Raw genomic sequence first — 22,774 nt, 5'->3', positions numbered from 1 at the left:
ATGGACAAAGAAGCCTGGTGTGCTGCAGTCCATGGGGTTGCAAAGAGTCGGACACGAACTGAGCAACTGAACTGAACTGAACTGATTGTGACTGGCCCATAATATGCATTCAGTAAATGTTAGAGATTATAGTACCATACTGAATTTTAGGTATCATCAGTTGTAAAACATGCCATTATTTTATGCTCCACTAAGTAAGGAAGAATGCTGTCAGTTAATTATAAGATATAAGATGGCATTCATTAATTATAAAATCTGCCTGGATTTCAGAGATGTTACCATGTAAAGAAAAAATTATGTACCTCAGAATTGGTGAAAGGAATATAGTTCTCCACCGGTCCACTCCTGCAATGACTAGCTGGTTATTTGAAAATCATTTCTTGAATAACTTCACTTTTCTTCACTGGTTTGAGGAGTCCTTTTAATCATATTTTCCTTTGTGTGCTGTGTGTTGTGCAAAGTCACTTTAGTCGTGTCCAGCTATTTGTGACCCCATCACCTGCTGTGACTCCGTGGACTGTTGCCCAGCAGGCTCCTCTGTCCATGGGATTCTCCAGGTGAGAATACTGGAGTGGGTTGCCATGCCCTCCAGGGGATCTTCCCCACCCAAGGATTGAACCCACATCTCTTATGTCTCCTGCATTGGCAGTCTGATTCTTTACCACTGAGCTACCAGGGAAGCCCAACTTTCCCTTTCATTGCGCATTGTTTTCTCCTTGATTGACAAGCGCTTCGACCATGGAGTCAAGGAGATTAGTATATTGGATGAGAATTAATGGGAAGGGAGATTGAACGTAAGCAATGTAGCAGATTGTAGCATCACAAAGGAATGACGCTTGAAGAGCAGGTTTGGAGAAGCTATTTCTTTTTGGATAGGTTAGGTTGGGGGTTGGAGGGGCCTTGTGATAGAAATTCTTATTAGGTTCCCAAATTCTCTCCTCATCTTGGCCCATTCCTTCCTCTCTCTTTCTTTCCAAACCACTAATTCTCAAAAATTTAGCCTCCATCAGAATAACATGGAGGGCTCTTTAAAAAGCACAGATTGCTGGCCCTGCCTACAGAGCTTCTGATTCAGTAGGTCTGAGTAAAGCCTTAGAAATTACATTTCTGTCCATTCCCTGGTGATGCTGCTGCTGCTGCTGAACTGGGGGACTTTACTTTGAGAACTACTGCTTAAGACCGAGCCCTCTTCGTTTCCATCTAGATTATTCTAAACGGCCTCTAGTTTTGGCTTCTTTTCCCAATTTTCCTGTCCTTTAACACCTCCTGATACAAATTAGGATTATAGTGGAGGGAGTAGACATGGAAAGAAAGAAATTAACCTGAACCACATTGCAGAAGAAAGATGAATGGCCTTTGGGGACTGAATAGATATGAGAGACAAAGCAGCAGGAAGCACAAGAGACATCTTCTAAACCTTGCTACCAGATTTACTTTTAAAAACCCTCTTTCATCTTGTTATTTCCCTATTCAAGAATCTGCAGCACGATACATCTAAAATGAGATTTAAATAAAGTACAACTTACACTTGACACATAACCAGTGTGATTTCTCCTGTTGTGTCTAAGTCAGATCTCTTCATGACAAGTGACTTTGCGAGTAAATTTCTGTATTACCAAATACTTTCAGGCCCATGCCAGTGACCTACTTTAAGCGATATCCAATTTAATGATTCCAGTTCAGCAAACTAATTTGGATACATTTTAGGACTTGCATAGAATTCAGTCTGAAGTACACTTGTATAAAGACTATCGATTTCTAAGGGTCAGTTTAGACCCTATTTAGAAATCCTATTTATTGTATGTATATTATTATTTTTATCTCATTATACACTGTGCTTTCCATATTTACCTTTTTCTTATGCTTGCTGTTTGGCCATTAAAAAAGGGCAGGCATTATGCCAAATATTTATATTTGCAATTATAAATGCAATTGAGGCCAGAGTGTGTGTTTGTATGTACAGGTGGGATGAAATAAATAAATGACAGTGAAAGCCTGTATATCAAGATCACTCTGTTGATGCTGGATTTGAAAATAAGTATAGAGATGATGCTTTGGGTTTTTAAGATATTTAGTACGTGAAATATTTTTATTTTTTAATTTTTAAAAGCTGACTTTTCTTGTTATTTCTCCTGTGTGTAGGTGAGATTTTAAATATGTGGGAATTCTGTTGTTTATTGTTCAGTCGCTCTGTCGTGTCTGACTCTTTGGGACCCAATGGACTGCAGCACTCGAGGCGCCTCTGTCCTCCACTGTCTCCTGGAGTTTGCTCACATTCATGTCCATTGAGTCGGTGATGCTATCTAACCATCTCATTCTCTGCCACCCCCTTCTCCTTTTGCCTTCGGTCTTTCCCAAAATGGGGTCTTTTCCAATGGGTTGGCTCTTTGCATCAGGTGGCCAAAGTGCTGGAGCTTCATTTTCAGTATCAGTCCTTCCAGTGAATATTCAGGGTTGATTTCCTTTAGGATTGACTGGTTTGAGGACTTCTGGAATGAGAATTCTGGCTAGCTGTAAAAGAATGTCAAATATTTGTGTGGTTTTTTTTTTTAATCTTTATTGTGGCATAATTTACATAACTATAAATTCTCCCATTTTAGGTATAAAATTGAGACAGTGCTTCCAGTTTGTATTGTTCATACAGAATAGAGCAGCACTGAAGGAGCACTCTTATGTGGATAGAGATGCATGTTTGGAGCCTTTGTAGCTTATTCATTCCACAGATTGAGCATCTACTACGTATCAGGCACTGTGCTGTATATTGGGGAACGAATGAAGTGTGAACAACTTAGTTTCTGCTCTCAAGGAAGTAACTAACCATAAGGGCTGTATAAAGGAAAATAAGCTATAATCCTGGGCCATGGGAACCCAGAAGAAGAGTAGCCAATCTGGAGGGGCTTTGGGGGATGGGGCATTATCAGAGTATGTTGATTTATTAGTAATTGTTGTTGTTCAGTTGCCAAGTCATGTCTGACTGTGCGACCCCATGGACTGCAGCATGTCAGGCTCCCCTGTTCTCCACTATCTCCTGGAGTTTGCTCAGATTCATGTTCATTGAGTTGGTGTTGCTATCTAACCATCTGATCCTTTGCCTCCCCCTTCTCCTTTTGCCTTCAGTCTTTGCCAGCATCAGGGTCTTTTCCAGCGAGTCGACTCATTCATCAGGTGGCCAAAGTGTTGGAACTTCAGCTTCAGTATCAGTGCTTCTAAATATTCAGGGTTGATTTCCTTTAGAATTGACTGGTTTGATCTTCTTGCAGTCCAAGGGATTCTTGTCAAGAGTCTTCTCCAGAACCACAATTCAAAAGCATTAATTCTTCAGCACTCAGCCTGCTGCTGCTGCTGCTGCTGCTGCTGCTAAGTCGCTTCAGTTGTGTCTGACTCTGTGCAACCCCATAGACGGCAGCCCACCAGGCTCTCCGTCCCTGGGATTCTCCAGGCAAGAACACTGGAGTGGGTTGCCATTTCCTTCTCCAGTGCATGAAAGTGAAAAGTGAAAGTGAAGTCGCTCAGTTGTGTCCGACTCTAGCAACCCCATGGACTGCAGCCTACCAGGCTCCTCTATCCATGGGATTTTCCAGGCAAGAGTACTGGAGTGGGGTGCCATTGCCTTCTCCGACTCAGCCTGCTAATACCTAGTTAATAATAATACTTGGTAATAATAGCTACTGATAGTAGCTAGATAATAATGATAGCTAATACCCAGTGTTTATTCTCTCCCAGGCCTGTTCCAGACACTTTGCATATATTTACTCATTGAATCATTACAAAAACCTAGTGAGGCAGGTTGTATTTTCATACTCGTTTTTATAGATAAAGAATCTACAAGATTATTGTTGATAAATTGACCAAGGTCACCCTGCCCAGTAAATGGCAGATCTGGAATTTGAACCAGTCGGTGTGGCCCTAGAATCTGTGTCTCCTGAAAAGCTTTCTCACTGGAGATGACATCCAGGCTGTGTCTTGAATGTTTGTACTTAGTCTGACAGAATGATGATTGGGTTTTGTCTCCATGGTTTTCTAGACAGATATCAGGAGTGAAGGTAAAGAAAGCTTAGGGTTGAGCACAAGTGTGACAGACTCCTTGTACTACCTGTGAAGAAGGTGGGTGGCAAGAGATGAGACTAGGAAGGCAGGACTGGATAATGAAGGGATGCCGGCTAAGGAATTTGGGTTCTGTCATCTAATTTTTAAAGTTATAGCAAAGATACCACTTTTTCCTTTGTATGTACTTGATCTTTGTTTTGCTTTCATTGTTTTTTATTGTGAAATATATCGCACAACCAGAGACGTGTGTAAAATACAAATGTAAAACTTAGTTATTTTAAAATAACCAGTTCTGAGATCAAAGAATAGGACATTACAGGAACCGGCAGCCCTTAGTGAGCTTTCTAGAGACACCCCAACTTCCACCTGCAGGTAACCACTCTTCTGATTTCTTTCTTTCCTTTCTCCTTTTATCACCCACGTACATCTAAACATTATAAGTTTGGCTGATTTTGAGCAGAGTCACACATTATATATTCTTTTATTATGTGGTCATTATGTTTTTGAAATCCATCCATGTTCTGTGTGGTTGTTATTTCCTGATTTTCATTGCTGTATGGTATTCCATTTTATGAATATGCTATTCTACTGTTGAGAATATCTGGGTTGTTCCCAGCTGGGGGCTCTTATAATAGTGCTGCTTTGAAAATTTTTGTGTATCTTTTGGTGCCCCTGTGCATGAATTCTTTGGGGTATATACCTGGGAGTGGAATTGCTGGATCGTGAAGTATGTCTCTTTTCCACTTTAGAAGAATAATGCCAGACTATATTCCAAAGTGGAGATAGCAGTTTATTTATACATTCACACAAATAGTACATGGTTATTCCCATTGTTCCATACCCTTGGCCACACTTGTTATTATCAGACTTTAAAAATTTTAATTGTTCTGGTATACAAAGGTATATCGCTGTGATTTTCTTTTTCTTTTTTTCCATCATGGTTTTCTTTTGTATTTTTCTTATTATTGAGGTTCGACAACTTTTTATTTGTTTTTGTGGTTTGTTTGTTTATTTGGTGATGTGCCTCACCTAGCCTCTTGCCCATTTTCCTATTGTTATCTTTCGTTTCTTGTCAGAACTCCTTTTTATTTTGAATATGAGTCCTTTATTGGTTTTATATGACCCATTTTTTCCTTTTCCTGAGGATGTCTTTTGGTGAACAAAAACTGGATTTTGGTATCATTATCTTTTATTTGTTTTTTGTCCATGGTTACTCTTGTTTCCTGTTTTAAGAGCTCCTTCCCAGTGCCTCCGTGATGGTAACATCCCACATTGTTTTCTGAAAGCTTTACTACTTATCTTTCACATTTGGATACATAGTTCACTTGAAATTGATTTTTATGCATGGTAATTCTTAATTAACTTATTAGTGCCTTGAAGATTATTTTTAATATGTTGTCCAGATTTTCTAGGCTGTTCTTAGCAGGATAGGCTTGTTGGTCTGAATTATCTAGTTTAGCGTTCCCAGAAGCGGAAATCTCTTTTTAAAGTTTCAGTTTCACTTTGGCTTCAAAATGACCTATCCTCTTCTGTAAAGGGGCCTTAATAAGTATGTTTACTAAAAAATAGCATAAAAAAGACTGAAAAACTATATAGATTCATGATTGCTTTTATTATATAATTTTTTTATTTAAAAGACTAAAAAAGAAGTTTCTGTTTCATCTGTGCTTCTCTCAGCTATAAAGCAACTGTTAGGCAACTTAAAGCTTGCTGCATGAAAAGAACAACTGTACTTATTGCAGGATAATTTTAGAATGTTTCATTTCCATGTAGAATTTTGCCATAGCTATACACTATCAAACGCTGATTGATCAAACAGTTTAATGATGGTGATGGCCACCCCCTTTCTCCATCTATCCATATATTTAAGCCTCTTTTTTGGCCAGAGATGGACTGTATGCAAACCACATCCAGCATGCTTTTAGTTTGTGCCACAAAATATGAAGAAAATGTTTTCAGTTTGTGGCAACTAGATCCATGACATATGATGCTCCGGGAACTGTTTTTACAGTCGCAAGATGCACGAGAACAGAATAGCAAACTCCCATGGTTATTGGCAAGGAAAACTGGCTACGTGGCTGATGTTAAATGTGTTTTTTTAAGACAGCCAGATCAAGAAACGTTTGAAGAATCTGAGACTGTGGCAGAGAGATGATTTTGCAGTTAGTAAACACAGCCTTGGGAAGCCCCGGCAAGGCAGTTTCTTGTGAGCCATTTACAGCTTCTGGGAGGAGAGCGCAGTGGAGGTGCCAGCGAGCAAGGGCTGACGTGGCCTCCGGGGAATGTTACAGGGGCTGCAGAGCCTCCTCTGTGGGCACAGAGCACCACGGGGTTAGAGGAGGCTTCTGGTCCCCACTTTGCCTGGCCATTTCGGTCTCTCAGTCTCACGATGAAGGTGAGCCTGGTTGTAGCCAAGAGTTTATAGGGAAGCATTGCGTACTTAGAAATTATGGCTCTCCAGCCACATATTTCCTTCCTGCCCAGCCCTTGCATATAGCATTTTCTTTCTCTTTTAAAATTAACAGTGCCCCAAAGTGTGGTCCACGGATCCATTGCACTGCCCCAGGTCTAGATCCTTCCAGGGGGTCCATGAAATCACAACTCTTTAATAACATTAAGATGTTATATGCCTTTTAAACTCATTCCTGAGTGTACAGTGGAGTTTTCCAGAGGCTACATGGCATGCAATACTGCAAAAGATTGAATGCAAAAGCAGATATTAGGATATAGCTGTGGTCTGATACTTGCAAAATATCAAAGATACTTACAAAAGTGTAAAAAAGTGGCACTATTCTCTAAACTTTTAGCCTTTAAAATATTTTTAATTTAAAAATGTTAACATGTAATCATTTATTACTTATATATTTAAATATTTATGAGTGAATATTTTAAATTTTTCATAGTTTTCATTTTTAATGTGTTTGTTGTGGTTTAGTTGTTAAGTCGTATCCAACTCTTTTGTGACTCCACAGATCATAGCCTGCCAGGCTCCTCTCTCCATGGGATTTCCCAGGCAAGAATACTGGAGTGAGTTGCCATATCCTTCTCTAGGGGATCCTTCCTGACTCGGGGACTGAACCCATGTCTCCTGCATTGGCAGGCGGATTCTTTACCACTGAGGCACCTGTAAATATTGTTAACTACAACCCACATAAACAAAAGCTTTTGGAGATCCTTAATAAATTTTAGGGATGTAAAGAGACCCTTGCAATGAAAAAGTTTGAGAATCACTGCTTTAGATCCCATCAGTTCCAGCCGGGATCTTGGTTTCTCCCTGAAGGCTGCACAGGTTGTCCAGCCCACCATTTTCTCTGCATCCTCGAAACTTCTCTGCCGCACAGCTTACTGCTTAGTTTTTGTGGAACTGCTTGGTGTGCTAATTTTCTTCTCCTTATCAATAATGTAAGACCTCTAAGGATAGGGAAAGTGTTTGTTGCTTAGTCGTGTCCGACTCTTTGCAACCCCGTGGACTGTAGCCCACCAGGCTCCTCTGTCTGTTGGATTCTCCAGGCAAGAATACTGGAGTGGGTTGCCATTCCCTTCTCCAGGGATCTTCCCGACCTAGAGACTGAACCTGGGTCTCCTGCATTGCAGGCAGGTTCTTTACCATCTCAGCCACCAGGGAAGCTCTAAGGCTAGCGATCGTATCTTAAATGAGATGTCCATGATGTATATTGCTGAACACAGCATAAATAGTTTCATATTATTATTATCTTCAATATCAATATTAAATATTCCCTTATTGTTTTAGTGGAGAACCAATATGCATTTGAAATTTTGTAGACAACCTTCATAGAAATACCTATTTGATTTTTTTAACTACATAAATTTAATACACAACATGGAAAAAGAATACTTTTTGATTACAGATCATCAATATATTGAGTGCAAAAGCTGAGCATCTTAGCCTGTTTAATTATTTTCCTTTTCTTTAATATTCCTTTATTTGGCTGCACGAGTCTTATTTGAAGCATGATAAATCTTCCATCTTTGTTGTGACATGTGGGCTCTTCAGTTGTGGCAGGTTGAGCTCTTATTTATGGCATGTGGGATCTAGTTCCCTGACCAGGGATTGAACCCTGGCCCCCTGTGTTGGGAGCACAGAGTCTTAGCCACTGGACCACCAGGGAAGCCCCCTGCTACCGCTACTGCTGCTAAGTCACTTCAGTCGTGTCCGACTCTGTGCAACCCCAAAGACAGCAGCCCACCAGGCTCCCCCATCCCTGGGATTCTCCAGGCAAGAACACTGGAGTGGGTTGCCATATCCTCCTCCAATGCATGAAAGTGAAAAGTGAAAGTGAAGTCACTCAGTCGTGTCCGACTGTTCGCGACCGCATGGACTGCAGCCCACCAGGCTCCTCCATCCATGGGATTTTCCAGGCAAGAGTACTGGAGTGGGGTGCCATTGCCTTCTCCAGGGAAGCCCCCTAATCTCTTTAATTCTTTGTGGCCAATGATTGCAGTAAAACCTAGTCAGCAGTAAAACCTAGTTGCAGTAAAAACCTAGTCTGAAACCAGCGAGCATAGTGCTAGGTGTTTCGTAAGCCTCAGGAAAGCTGGTTGAGTTGAATCTGCTGTTCAGTAGCTGCCTCTGCTGTTCTTATAGCTGGCAGTCATTATTCCCCACCGTCCCGCCCCCACCTTCATGTGACTGGCAGTTTGTGTAGGTCTTAGAGGGTAGCTTTACTTTCTGAAGCCCTTTGTGTTAAAGAACTGACAAGTTGTCCTGGACTAAGCAAGAGGGCATTAGTTCCATTTGACCAAACTGGATTAGTAGTTGAAGGTAAGGCACATGCCTTTTTCTTCATCGCTGCTTCAGTTTATTTATTAGGCAACTCTTCCCTGACTTAAAGTTACAAGAATAAATTTAACATCTTTATGCCAGGGTCCTGTTCTCAGTCCCAGAGTTTCTTCACAGCTTCTCCATGGCAGTCTGTGGGTTCATGGGGGTAGCACAGTGCCCTGAGAGCCTAGCATGACTTCAGCATGGTATTTCTAGAACAGACATGAAACCTGGCAGGTGGCTCATTCACTGAGTGAATGATTGGAATCAGTACTGTGGCCCTGGGTGTACTCTTATAAGCGATGAACAGCATCCTTATTTCAGTAAACAAAGAATATTACATTGAGTTGACTTTATATTTCCCTCCTCCAAATGCATGTTTTTGTTTCAGGAGAGTTTATTGGAATATCCTTTGCACTGACACTGTTTTATGTGATGGTGATACAGTGATAAAAAGACTTAGCCCTTCCTGTCTTCAGAAAACTTACAACCTTGTAGTCTATACAGCATAAACAAGCCTAGTGGAAATATATACCGAGTATAGTTGCTAACCCAGAGGAAGGACCCATCCAGAGCACCTGGAGCAAAAGAGAAGAATCAAGACAAACTTCATAGGAAAGGTTTCCCTTTTCTTGCATCATCAAAATTGAAAAATGCCCTGTGAGAGAGGGAGTCCAGTTGACACAACATGTACAAAATCACAGACACGTGAAACCCTGTGGTGCTTAAGAGAAACTAAAAGCAGGGTGGTTTTGTGAGATGAAGCTGAGAGCTGAATGGATCCTGGGCCTTGTATACCACGCGGTGGAATTGGATTTCATCTTGAAGATGGATGAAAGGTATAGCAAGGGCCCTGTGGTTTTGCCCTTTATAACGGTAATTCTAATGGCAGTGGGGGTGGGGTGGGTCTTAAGGGTAAGAAAACCAGTTTAAAAAACAAGTGGAATAAATCAGTGGAAATTATGCCAGAACTAAGGCAGAGATGATAGGAATAAAATAGGGAAGAAAGTACCTGTTGAAATATTGGAGGATTAGAGCTGACAGTGGAGAAGGCAATGGCACCCCACTTCAGTACTCTTGCCTGGAAAAATCCCATGGATGGAGGAGCCTGGTAGGCTGCAGTCCATGGGGTCGCAAAGAGTTGGAGACGACTGAGCGACTTCACTTTCACTTTTCACTTTCATGCATTGGAGAAGGAAATGGCAACCCACTCCAGTGTTCTTGCCTGGAGAATCCCAGGGATGGGGGAGCCTGGTGGGCTGCCGTCTATGAGGTCGCACAGAGTCGGACACGACTGAAGCGACTTAGCAGCAGCAGCAGAGCTGACAGTTTGGTGAGAGGAAAATGGAGGTGATGGTTCCAGATTTTTGAGTGGGATGCTAGTATTCCCAAGAGAGGCAGATTATTTTAAGGGGAGGATTATTTTGTTTCATTATATTGTGTTTTAGGGACCTGCGGAACATGAGGTAGAGAAGTCTATTGACATTAGGAAGTTATACAGATGGCTTTGAAGGTTGTAAGAAAGGTCAGCCCTAGAGAGAGATCTGGGAGTCATTGAGATATGTTGTTCAGTCGCTCAGTTGTGTCTGACTCTTTGCCACCCCATGGACTGTAGCCTGCCAGACTCCTTTGTCCATGGGATTCTCCAAGCAAGAATACTGAAGTGGGTTGCCATGCCCTTCACCAGGGGATCTTCCCGACCCAGGGATTGAACCTGGGTCTGCTGCATTGCAGGCAGATTCTCTACTGTCTGAGCCACCAGGGAAACCCCTTCTGTGGGATAAAGGGACTAAATATGTTCCATGTCAGTTTGAGCATCAGAACTATGCTCAAATCCTTAAAGCCAGGAGTTGAGTTGAATTTCTTCACAATGACCTTTGTTCCCCAGTCCTCCATGCGCAGAAGCAGCTGCTTCTCACCCAGCAACCCCCTGCCCATGATGGGAATCTGAAAATCAACAATATTGACAAGGGCCTTGGACTGGCTGCAAGCCTAGGGAGACAGGGAGATCCAGACTCAGCCAAGGACCAGGAACTAAAGCAAAGTGCCCCTGGCCTAGGGATGAGATCTCATGTCCTTAACATCAAGATGGGAAAGGGGCTTCCAAATGACAAGTATTTCAGATCCTTCTAATTTTTAGAAGCCAAAGAAAGGTTACAGCAAATAATTCAATGATAGCCATTGTATTTGACAACTGGGAGTGATAGGGAGAGAAACCAAATGTTGATGATGATTAAGTCCATGAGAGAGTAGGACACTGAGACCACAAATAAAACTTCTTTTTAAAGAGCTTGGGACTTCCCTGGTGGTCCAGTGGCTAACACTGGGCTCCCAATGCAGGGATACTAGGTGCAATCCCTGGTCAGAAAACTAGATCCACATGTCATGACTAAAGATCTTACATGCCACAACTAAGACCTGGTGCAGCCAAATAAATAAATATATATACATATTTAAGGGATAATCCCTAATGGCTCAGACAGGACATAATCCGCCTACAATGCAGGAGACCCAGGTTCGATCCCTTGGTAGGGAAGATCCCCTGGAAATAGAGCTTGACTAGAGGGGAGGAAGGGCACACCATCTGGAGGAGATTTTAGGATTAAAGGGGGTGATTTTAGGAATGGGCAGACTTGAACATTTTTACAGAATTTCCAAAGTGTTGAACTGAAGTAGACGTGACCTAAAACTGCAAGTAGCATTTCCAGATCTTGGAACAATGGTAACCCTTGGGTATTGGTAGCTAAATAAACCCGTCTTCCTGTAGTAGTACTACCTTTATCTGCGCCCCTTAGGCTCTGACTTTATTATTGGTGTTACTTAATTCAACAGGTTCCTTTTTGCCCTCTTGGGCTGTGTGCCCCGCATATAGAGCTGGATTCGTAGTCCCCTCCTGTCTGCCCCTAGTCTCCTGGTCTGTGCTCGCCTCCCAGGAAAACCTCCCTGGCCTCATTGCTGGTGTTTTGCTCCACCCCCACATCTGCTGCTCTTCCAGACATCTTGCTTGAAGTTAGGCCAGTTGCCAACAATGTAGACAGTCTGGGTTTTCAGTGTTATTTGTGACTCAGAAGTTTACAGTGTATTCTTAATAATCTGCATCTGGAGAATTATGCTGATTATCAAACATAGCAGTAGTGGTGAGTCCTGGGAGGACCAGGGCAGGGAGAGAGGGCAGTGGTCAAGGACTTTATCTATATTGCTTGAAGTTTTTGAAATGAGAATTAAAATTATATTTAGAAGAATCATGCTGAACAATCAAGTTTCAAAATTAAAATTCCATCATATCAGAGACATTATTTGTAAATATAGTTTATTGGATATGTACTTCTTTTCATATTCTTTGTAAAGGATTCAGTTCTAATTCCACCTGGTGAGTTTAGTTCTATACTTGGCTGTGGAGAAACTCTTTAAGTCTACTTGAAGTTTTGCAGGGCCTGGATATTGATGTAGTCCAAGATCCACTGAACCTTCCCACCCCACTGTGTGAATTTCAAGACCAATTTGGTTACTCTGGGAGAGACTAGAGAAAACTAGAGCAGTTCAAGTAGCTTACTGCCATGGCTACGCATGATCAGATGGAAGGATTATAGGGCGGCTCTGAACATTTCAGATGGTGTTTGCGAGGAATTTGCCATTACTCATACCTTAGAAGGAAAACAGTGCTGTAGATAACTTCAATTAGATAATTTTCAGTGTTGATTTTAGAATTAAATTTTCTGTGTACCTTGAATAGGAGTGCATCTGATACAGAGGTTCACGGCCTTGCAGAGAAAGTAATGAAGCTGTTCTGTAAAAACTGGTTTCCAGAGTACTTGGAAAACTGCCCGGTTTCCCCTGCTGGCAACTCCTCTGCTTTAACTCCTTTTCCGTCGCTGACCGCCAGCAAGTGTCTGGGACCAACTGCCAAACAGGCCAAGGACCGATCTGGCCACGGTGTCTTAAGCTTGTCTGTTAGCAAGATATGTAATAATGGGCCCCTGTATGAAGTTGGTACAGAATTTAGTGTTTACCCTGAGAAGGATGTTTAAGCCTGGGCAGAAACTAATCACAATAGAGAACCGAAAATTAAGTCTTTTATCTTGCTAGTCTGTGGTTGAGAAAAAGTTCAAGAATCCTGTCTTTCTCTGAGATACTGAGCGTCACACATAACCACAGAGTTTACATCCTTTGTGAGGGCCAGGCTCATCTTGGAAGCTGTGGCTGGCTTCTTCAGCCTTCCCCGGTGCCATTTAATGGGGACGCTTCCACACTGCAGTACTGTTATTGGGGTCACATCAACATTCAGTTCAGTCTGTGTTTATTGAGCTCCATCCGATACCAAGTTCAAAAGTAATGTAAGACGTAGGTAATCCTTGTTGTCAAGGAGTGCATGAATAAAACAGATCCATGGATATTACTGATATTGTATGATCTCAGAAGAGGAACACTTCAGCCAAGAAGGGTACAGAAAACTGTGAGGAGCTAACACCTGAGGCAGATCTTAAAAGAGGAGTAGAAGGGAGTGAGGCAGCGGGCTCCCAGGGACGCAAGTGCACGTCATGAGCAAGGCCGCCCTGTGCCAACCACGCGACCAGGATGTGACGTGATGACGGGACTGGAGGGATTTTGAATTTTACCCTAATGACAATGGGTAGTTACTGACTAGATTTTGCCAGTGATGTACACAAAGGTCAAATTGGCTTTTTAGAAAGGAAGATTGTTGGGATAACAGTGTGTATAATAGGAGGGTAAAGCTAATAATTAAAATGTTACTGACACTCATCATATAGGACTTCCTAGGTGGCTTAGAGATAAGGAATCTGTTGCAATGCAGGAGATACAGGTTTGATCCCTGGGTCAGAAAGATCCTCTAGAGAAGGAAATGGCAACCCATTCCAGTATGCTTGCCTGGGAAATCCCATGGACAGAGGAGTCTATGAGGTCGCAAGAGTCAGACACGACTTAGCAACTAAATAGCAAAAATAAATACTCATCATAGTACCATTCCATCTGAGATTTATTTATTCAAACACTGAAAATAAGCTAAAGTGGAGATGATGGTAGATAAGAGGGCAGTAAGATACCTTTGAGATTGAGTAAAACACCACCTCAAATGCTGTGACCTAAGGTAGTTCTGAAGCTGTAATTTATAATCTGTAGCCATGGGAAGTGGAATGTGCTTTCTTGGACAGAAATGTTAACTTGATTGTGAAACTAGGTGGCCAACTTCCAAACAGTGACGGGCTTTCTGACAGCAGTGTTGATGCTAATCACAGATAAATTTCTGCCGCATTTGTCCCCACGTTGAGCAGAATATCCTTCTGGCATTTGTTTCTGCCATTGTAAAATGAAAGAACTGGCCTGGGATCTTTAACTGTCTAATAATACATGGCTGTCATTTCATGTGTGTGTGTATATATATATATTTCACATATATATAAAGAGAGAAAACATTCCTTCACGAAATAACATTTTCACTGCACTTATTAGCAGCTTGTTGTCATTTGCTTTAATTCTTAAGAGGCCATTCCAGCAATTAATTAGAAATGGCTCAGGGAGGAGTGGGAGTAGGCCCAAGAAAACCAGCTAAGAGGCCTCCGCAAGTAGGAAATGATGATAGCAATGAAAATGAAGAATTATGGGTAGCTCTAAGATACGTATTTTGAAAGCAGGAGTGATAGGGTTTGCTGACTGGCTGTAAGAGGATTGGGGTGGGGTGAGAAATCCAGGATGAATCTGAAGTTCTGACCCCAGAACCTGGGTGGAGGATGACACTCTTGATTGAGACAAGTAGAGACTGGAGAATGGAGTCTGGGGGCGGGGCAGGGTGGGGGTGGGAGATGAAGAGTGCGGTTTGGGATGCATTAGTTCTAAAGTGATGATGAGACATCCTCATGTCAAATGGAGAAAATAAAGCAGTTTGGTATTTTTCTGGTTGAACAAACAAGGTTAAATAAATAATAAAGGTTTAATATCAGTTGTAATGTTTTTTTCCAGAAAATATTTCAGTTCACATTCTTAATATCCACTCACCTTTATCCAGCACGTGGCTGGTGCCCTGCCCTGTGCTAAAAGTGTTTTACAAGTATTTCATCTAAACTTTCAGAGAACCCTATGAGGAAGACGCTGTTGTTGCTCCCAGTGTTGAATGAGGAAGCTGAGGCTTGAGCCGTTAGGCCACTGGCCTAAGAGTCAGTAGCTGGTAGACAGAGAAGCCCAGGTTTATACATGACTGCTGCTCACCACGGCGTCTTGCTGTGAGCATGAGGCTCATTGGGATTTTCTTCTCTTTTCAGGGTTTTGGTTTTTGCACTGAATGTAGTCTAGACTCATCCTCACGGGCTTGTGTTGCCCCAGGATACTGTCAAAGGTAAGTTTTAAAAATGGATATCCACCGGGTACGGGCAATGAAATGAGAGCATCTTCACGTTTAAAAAAAAGAAAAGTACATTCTGATATTAATGCTTCTTTCCAGAGTTCTTACAGAAGGGAACTTAAAGTGGATATCACTCCTGATCCTTTGAATTTCCACTTCACTAGGTCCCTTTAAAAACACCTGTATTTAGTTTGATACTGACACTTGGTGTCCCATCCTTTTATGGAACTAGATTTGTTATTAGATTTAGCAGTTTCACAGTGTGACATGCGCGTATCCTAGCTCCTCTGCCTCCAGTGCCTCCCCACTCCAGTGTGTCGTCCACACACTGCCTGACTCAGCGTCTAGCCATAGATTTGCTCACATTGCCCCTTTGCCTAAACAGCTCTTATGGCTCCCAGTCACTGCAGATGTCATCCTACAAACCCCTCCAAGACCTTATTCCAAACGACATTTCTGGCTTCTTTTGTAGTGTACCCTTATCTGTAAGAGGCTTCTCTGGTGGCTCAGATGGTAAAGAATCTACCTGCCAATGCAGGAGATACAGTAGATGCCTGGGTTCAATCCCTGGGTCGGGAAGATCCCCCGGCATAAGAAAATGGCATCCCACTCCAGTATTCTTGCCTGGAAAATTCCATGGGCAGAGGAGCCTGGCATGCTACAGTCCATGGCCACAAAGAGTCAGACACGACTGAGTGACTGAGCACCACTGACTATCTGTAAATCTTACCAGACTATGTTCTGTTCCCCAGATGTGAAGTTATTTTTCACAACTTTATGCCTTGATGGATTCTTTTTTCTTTGCTTAAATTTTGGAAGAGGGGAGAAGAATGCCACTATTTACTTTCCTGCTTATATCTTTCCTCTTGTCCCCTCATCCCAGGCTCTTCTGGCAGAATTTCCTTTTTATCTGTGTTCCAGGGGCACCTGTTGTTGATACAGGAATAAAACAACATTATTTTATATTAAGAGTTACTTTTTTTTTTTGTCTGCTTTGCTGGTCTGTAAACCCTCCGAGACTTCTTGGGAAGGAACTAACTGTTTTTGTAGCACCTGTTTGCTGCACCTGGACACCTTGCAGGAGTAATACCTCCCCCCGATAAATTTTGTAGATGAAAATAATGAAGATTATAATAATAGGTAACTTGCTCAAGATTACACAGCTAAGAAATGACAAAGAATAATTGTTCCGCTCCTTCAAAGCCAAAGCTCATTCTCCTATACTAGTCCAGCACCATCTGGCATGTGATGGGGACCCGGTGAACTGCAATTTTAAGTAAAAAAGACTTAGTTGGTTAATTCAGTCATTCTTACAGTGGAATTTATTGGATACTTATTAAATGCCAGGTGCACAGTTTTAAGTAATCGGGGCATGCAGAGATTGAAAAACAATGTCTGGTATCAAAGCATTGATAATCTAATAGGCGAGGCATCAGTGTAAGAAAATAAATCCTATGCAGTGTTACATATCCGCTAATAAGTTTCTCACAAGATCCCTTGCAGACACTGGGAAAGGAGTCATCAGTTCTGCCTAGAGATGGGACAGGAATTACTTTATAAAAGCTGAATGTTGAATGAGGAGCAGGGAAGGGAAAGGCAGAGGGAGTGATATGAACAAAAGCATGGAAACGGGAAACAATCTGGTGTATTTGGGAAGCTGTAAGTAGTTCACTGTTGGAGGAGGAAATGGCAACCCACTCCAGTATTCTTGCCTGGGAAATCCCACGACAGAGGAGTCTGGTGGGCTACAGCCATGGGGTCGCAGAGAGTCGGACACAACTGAGCGCTGCGCACAAGTAGTTCACTGTGGCTAGATAGGAGGGACCAAAGAGGCCTCGGCCGATGACACTGGAGAGGCAGGCGAGGTCGGGATCTTGGAGGGCTTTGAGATATGAACATGTTGGTCAACTTTTAGAGAAGACCCAGCACAGAGCCTGCAGGACATTCCTCATGTTTGCTCACTAACATCTGCTGAGGCCTGCAATGCACCAGGTAAAGACTGTCAGTCACCCACTTTATTCCCCTGTCTTTTCCTCAGAAGGGCAGGAAAACTTACTTAGACCCTGAGGCACAGGTATGAGCCATCCCTTCGATAAGAATGGCATCGAGGCTTTCTCAAAAACTCATTGAAAAACATTAAAGAGAGTAAAAAATCACCCCCCCCACACACACACAATGAAGGCAAATTAAATAAAGGACATCAACCTGACATTTAATGAGAAACCTCTCAATTGCCCTTCCCCCTTTGAATTGCCTATATAAACTTAGCAAAAAGAATTTAAACATAGAACTTCACTGGTTTGATGGTGCTTGTGCTGTTTGAAATTCAGCTGCCTTGTAGCTTATCCATAGCAAATAACTGTTGCACTCACTAGGTATCTACAAGGCCTGTAGGAAGAATGTCTCTTTTCCCTAAAGCCTAATCATTGCCTCAGCTATGCCTGCTTAGGAAAAGCTGTGCCTGCATAATTCAAGGTCAGGCAGCAGCCTTCTGTACTCTGGAGTCACCCAAGCCTGCTAATGCCCTCTTCCCTTTGCTGAGGCCAGCATGGCTGGCATTTGCTTGCCAGGCCAGAGTGGCCATTGTATGCTGGGGCCACTTGCACAGCTGACATTAGGTGAGCTTTCAGGACCCCACCATCACTGCCGCTGCCAACTGTGCCTTGTTGCTTCACTGAGGCCAGCAAAGCCCCCGAGCCTTGCTCAATCTTCTGTGCCCAGTGCCTACAACCTTGTCTCTATAGAAACAGCCACACACCTGAAGACAGAGTTGCACTAAGGTTAAAATGCAGGGTGGCCTGTGCTTTATAAACTTCAATTTGGCCTCAACAGTTAAAAGCTAGTATATAACTGTAAAAACTCATGTGGCCTAATGTAAACCTCTATGAGGTCAAAGTGCTATGCCCCCTCACAAAAGAGCCAAGGCCCAAAGTCCTGGCCCTAACAAAAGCCTCAGAAATTTGACATATATCTTTCTCCTCAAATTTTGCTTGGTGTCTATTAATCAAGACACTGGTCTCATGCACCAGATTTAAGTCTTTGAGAGACCTAATAAATAGTATTTTTTCTCTTGACTGAGTTCTCTACCAATTGAGAAATTTATTTCTCAAAGAGGAGGGGATTTGGGAGACCAAAAAATCATCTTTACACTAATAAAGCTGTGTTGGAGAGCTTCCCTGGTGGCCCAGTGGTTAAGAATCCGCCTTTTAATGCAAGGGACACTGATTCAATCTCTGGAGCAGGAAGATCCCATATGCCACAGAGCAAGACTCTCTAAGCCTGAGAGTCACAACTGCTGAGCCCACCGGCCCCAAAGACTGAAGCCCAAGCGCCCTAGAGCCTATATTTTGCAGCAAAAGGAGCCACTGCGATGAGAAGCCTGTGCACTGCAATGGCTGTGAAGACACAGCACAGCCATAAATAAATAATTAAAAAAAAAAAAAAAGCTGTATTGGAGAATGCAGCTTACATCTACGGGAGGAAACAGAGTCTTAACAGTGAAGCTCAGAATTCAATAGTCTTACCTGTCACAGGTAGCCGTGAGGGACCTGTGTTGATGGGTCTGAGAGCGGAGCACAGTGTGTGCTCCTGAGGGACAGGCAGCTTCAAAAGGGAAGAGACAGGAGGGGCCGAGCTCACATAGCTTGTTTCTCCTTCTGAACTCTCCATTCATATAAGATTCTGTCCCTCCACTGGGGTGGAGTGTGTGGATGGAGAGGAGCCAAGCGGGAAACCGCAGGAGAGGGAATCTCGTTCAAATGGAAATGGCACAGAGATAATGGAGATGCCTTTCCTGGTCTGCTGTGGCTATAATGTATCATCTATGAAATACAATCTCTGTTCCAGCAAAGTAGAATGGGAACTTAAAAGACATTTGTGAAGCAGTTTGTATACCACATCTTTCTAGCTATGTTATCGAGTTTTTCCAGGGCTGCCAGTTTAGTCTTCATAGAAAGGGTAATTCTGCTTTGGCACAACTGTCATAAATAGGTGTGAGGTACAAAATCACTAGAGAACGCCTGTTTCACTTTCTGTGTGTTTTACAGAGGGAATGGATGGTGTTGGTTTGTGTGGATTGAGTGAGTGGGATGGGGGTGGTCAAGGGACTTCCAGTGTACCAATTTCACATTTTACGTTATATATATATATAAACACTGGTTCCCAACAGACCTTATTAGACGAGCACAGTGGGTGTTTTTATGTCCTTTCCCACCCACCAAGTGAAGAAACAGATTCTCAGAAATACCTTTTGGTCTCAGACCTTCTAAATGGTTATTGAGAAGCCTGTGCCAGAACCAGATTGGCACATCTCCTATCTGCTGTATTCGTTAAGATTTCTCTCATGCCAAAAAGGTACACTGTCAAGCATCATTTTAGCTTTCCTATTTTGTAGCTTTGAGCCCTTTGAAGAATTTGAAAAAAATATTCATACCTGTATTATAATGGAGATTTGTTTGTGTCAGTTTGAGTACTTCAGTCACTCAGTCATGTCCAGCTCTTTGCAAACCCCATAGACTGCAGCACGCCAGGCTTCCCTGTCCATCACCAACTCCCAGACTAGCTCAAACTCATGTCCATGAAGTCGGTGATGCCATCCAACCATCTCATCCTCTGTTGTCCCCTTCTTCTCCTGCCTTCAGTCTTTCCCAGCATCAGGGTCTTTTCCAGTAAGTCAGTTCTTCACATCAAGTGGCCAAAGTATTGGAGCTTCAGCTTTAGCATCAGTCCTTCCAGTGAATCTTCAGGGTTGATTTCCTTTATAATTGACTGGTTTGATTTCTGGCAGTCCAAGGGACTGTCAAGAGTCTTCTCCAAAAGCATGAGTTTTTCAGCACTCAGCTTTCTTTATGGTTCCTATTCCTTAATAATTACATATTTAATGAATTAATTTGAAGGTTGCATAAACTTTTAGTTTCTTTTGGGTTCATTTTAATTCGTAAAATTTTAATATACTTTTATTTGACTCATTTTATTCTTAGAAGAAAAATTGCTACTTTTTATTGTCTTGCTCTATAGGCCTGTTATCATATAAAAATAAATAAACTGAAATTTAGTTTATTGAGCAGGTTTTCTTAAAATAGAAAGGTAGGATCAACTATTAGAGTATACCTGAATTTCAGTTATAAAATACCATAAATATTGAACGTAAATTATAAACCTAAGAAACCCAGCCACTTGCAATAGCCTGGCCTGATAGTTAGACTATATGCCCTGCTGCAGCATAACAGCTGGCCCCCTACTTTTCTCAGGTGGGCCACTTTTCCAACAGGTCAGTGTTTGTACTGTATGAATTGCTAAAGATTTTTACTCTTAACCTCTGCCACAAGTCAAATAAAAAGAGGAAAAAAATCTAGAACTGTTTACTATTCCAGTGTCTTCAGCCTTTCCTAATTATGCTCTCATAAGGTGGGGAAAACTCTCTCCCTGCCTCTCTCCGTGGGATATGTGTGTATGTATGCTACACATACACACACACATGCATGTGTACACACATATTACTCAAGGTCATCGCTTCATACTATTTTTAGTCTTGGTGACAGAATTTCAGTGTAATCTGAGAAAGCAAATATGCACACTGAATTCCTTATGTGTGTTTTTTTTTCTCTTCTTACCTCTTCTAGGCAGTATTTGTGTGTTTCTGCAGAGTTTTGCACAGAGTCTGTTCCCATGCAGACCAATGAGGGAGAAGTATCGGAAGAAAGCAGTTCCAAGGTCAGTGAATTACTAAAGGTGCAAACAGTCTGAGCAGAAATTAAACAACAGGGACAGTGAGTGAGGAGAGTGGGTGTTGTGTTTTAGGTGAATTTAGACATCTGATTGATTTAAATTAAACCTCACCTAAGATTGAAAGGATTTTTTTCCTTCTCAGTATCCACTTTTGTTACATTCCTTGACAAATTTAAAACAAATTTCACTGAGCTCATAGAAAAATTTATGAATCACTCGTAGACTACTAGCACTTTATCTTTTAAGGTTTTATTATGCAAGTTGTATGTACTTATTTTAAAAATTAAAGCAAATCAGAAGTGTATAGGGTAAAAAATAAAAAAGCCTATCCCTTATCCCTGCTACACAGAGGTATCACTGATCACTTTTAGACATTTTTAGTTACAAATTTATAAATGGTATTTGGTTTGGTTTTTCGGGCTAAAGCTTAAATGAATACTTCGTTGTCACCTGTGTAGAAGTGGTTATGTTTGTGTTGATACCTGTCTATATCTAGCTCCATGTCCTGAGTCTCCTTGGCTTTTTCTCTTCTTGATCATATAAAACCCTCAGTATCACCTTCACGTCCCTTTTTCTCCTGTCAAAATCACTTCTAATCCTTGCTGGGAGCTCCAAGTGTATCCCACACTGTGTTCTGAACAGTTCCCCGCACCTGTAGGGCTGTCTGCCCTGAACCGTCCTGAAGGAAGTCCTTTGCTGTTGCTGCTGCTGCTTATACTCTCTTGGGAAGGTTTATTCTTTCTCCACATCCATGGGGTCAGACACCACTGAGCAACTGAACAACAACAACAAATTCTTTCCCCAGAGCAAAAGTGGAGAGGGGTCAGATGTCACCAGATGAAACTCCAAAACATTGTGCTAATTGGAAGAAGCCCTGCACAAAAGGTCACATATGATTTCATTTATATGTAATATGTAGAATAGATAATTACATAGAACACAGGCTGGTGGTTGCCAGAGATTGGTTGGGGGAAGCGGAATGAGGAATGACTACTTAATGGGTACGTGGGCTGGGCTACAGAGAAGCACAGTTTGTGCCCTGAGCCCCAGAGCTCCTTGTGAAAGATGCTCTTCAGCTTCTCTGAATCTCCCCTCATTACAGTCCATGTGTTAGGTAGGATAGGTTCATCCTCTCCCCTTGTTTGTTTTTCTCCCCATATCACCAGATCCCTTCCTTCTTTCTGCCAAAGTAGAATCCAGTAGACTTTTATCAGACTCATCTAGATCCCGGCATCCCTGGTAATTCAGATGGAAAAGAATCTGCCTGTAATGCAGGAGACATTGGGAAGATCCCCTGGAGAAGGGAATGGCAACCCACTCCAGTATTCTTGCCTGGAGAAGCCCATGGACAGAGGAGCCTGGCAGGCTACAGTCCATGGGGTTGCAAAGAGTCAGACACGACTGAGCACTTTGATCTAGTTCCTAACATGTTCACTTTCATCTAGATCCTAAACCTGGTTTAAGGAGAGTCAGAATAAGTGAGAGATGCACACACTCTAGGAATGTCCCCCAAACACTCACACACCGAGACATGTACACCGAGGCCACCAAAAATATACAGACCCCAGGATTTCTACAGTACACACAGACCCTTCCCCAAGACCCTAATTAATTAGTTTATAATAAACCACAGTGTTAAGGAAGACTAGATTCTTGGATCCTCTGACTAGTACATTCTCTTCATGGAAAGCTAGGTTGAAATTGGAAGATTGCTTGGCAAGTATGTAACTAGATCGACATAGAATGCTTAGTTGTACCAGAGGCTCGGTTTCCACCTTCTTTCTGGGGAAGGAAGGAGGACTGCATTTCTTGATTTTTCAGTTATTGAATATTTTATCAGTTCAGAATCAATTAGGCTAAAG

The 22,774-nt window shown here is 42.1% G+C and overlaps 1 protein-coding gene across 10 annotated transcripts in view; it reads left to right on the top strand.

The window, feature by feature from the left end:
* Positions 1–22,774, top strand: part of TNRC6B (trinucleotide repeat containing adaptor 6B) — a 251,648-nt gene that overhangs the window by 56,144 nt on the left and 172,730 nt on the right. For 6 of the 10 annotated variants that reach the window (XM_006071279.4, XM_044940839.2, XM_044940842.2 and 3 more), the window contains exons 2-3: positions 15,106–15,179; positions 20,807–20,897. The exons of 1 other annotated variant lie outside the window; for it this stretch is intronic. In XM_006071279.4, coding sequence (XP_006071341.2) covers positions 20,853–20,897 — 45 coding nt within the window. In that variant the 5' untranslated portion in view covers positions 15,106–15,179; positions 20,807–20,852. Of the gene's footprint in view, positions 1–8,798; positions 9,670–15,105; positions 15,180–20,806; positions 20,898–22,774 lie in introns of those variants that run through there. 3 more of the 10 variants (XM_044940835.2, XM_044940840.2, XM_044940843.2) reach the window with 3 other exon arrangements.

This window comes from Bubalus bubalis, chromosome 4 (genome assembly GCF_019923935.1).
Source record: "Bubalus bubalis isolate 160015118507 breed Murrah chromosome 4, NDDB_SH_1, whole genome shotgun sequence".
Taxonomy (NCBI): Eukaryota; Metazoa; Chordata; class Mammalia; order Artiodactyla; family Bovidae; genus Bubalus; species Bubalus bubalis.
Note: the sequence above shows the minus strand (reverse complement) of the source record. Positions and strands in the feature narration are given on the sequence as shown.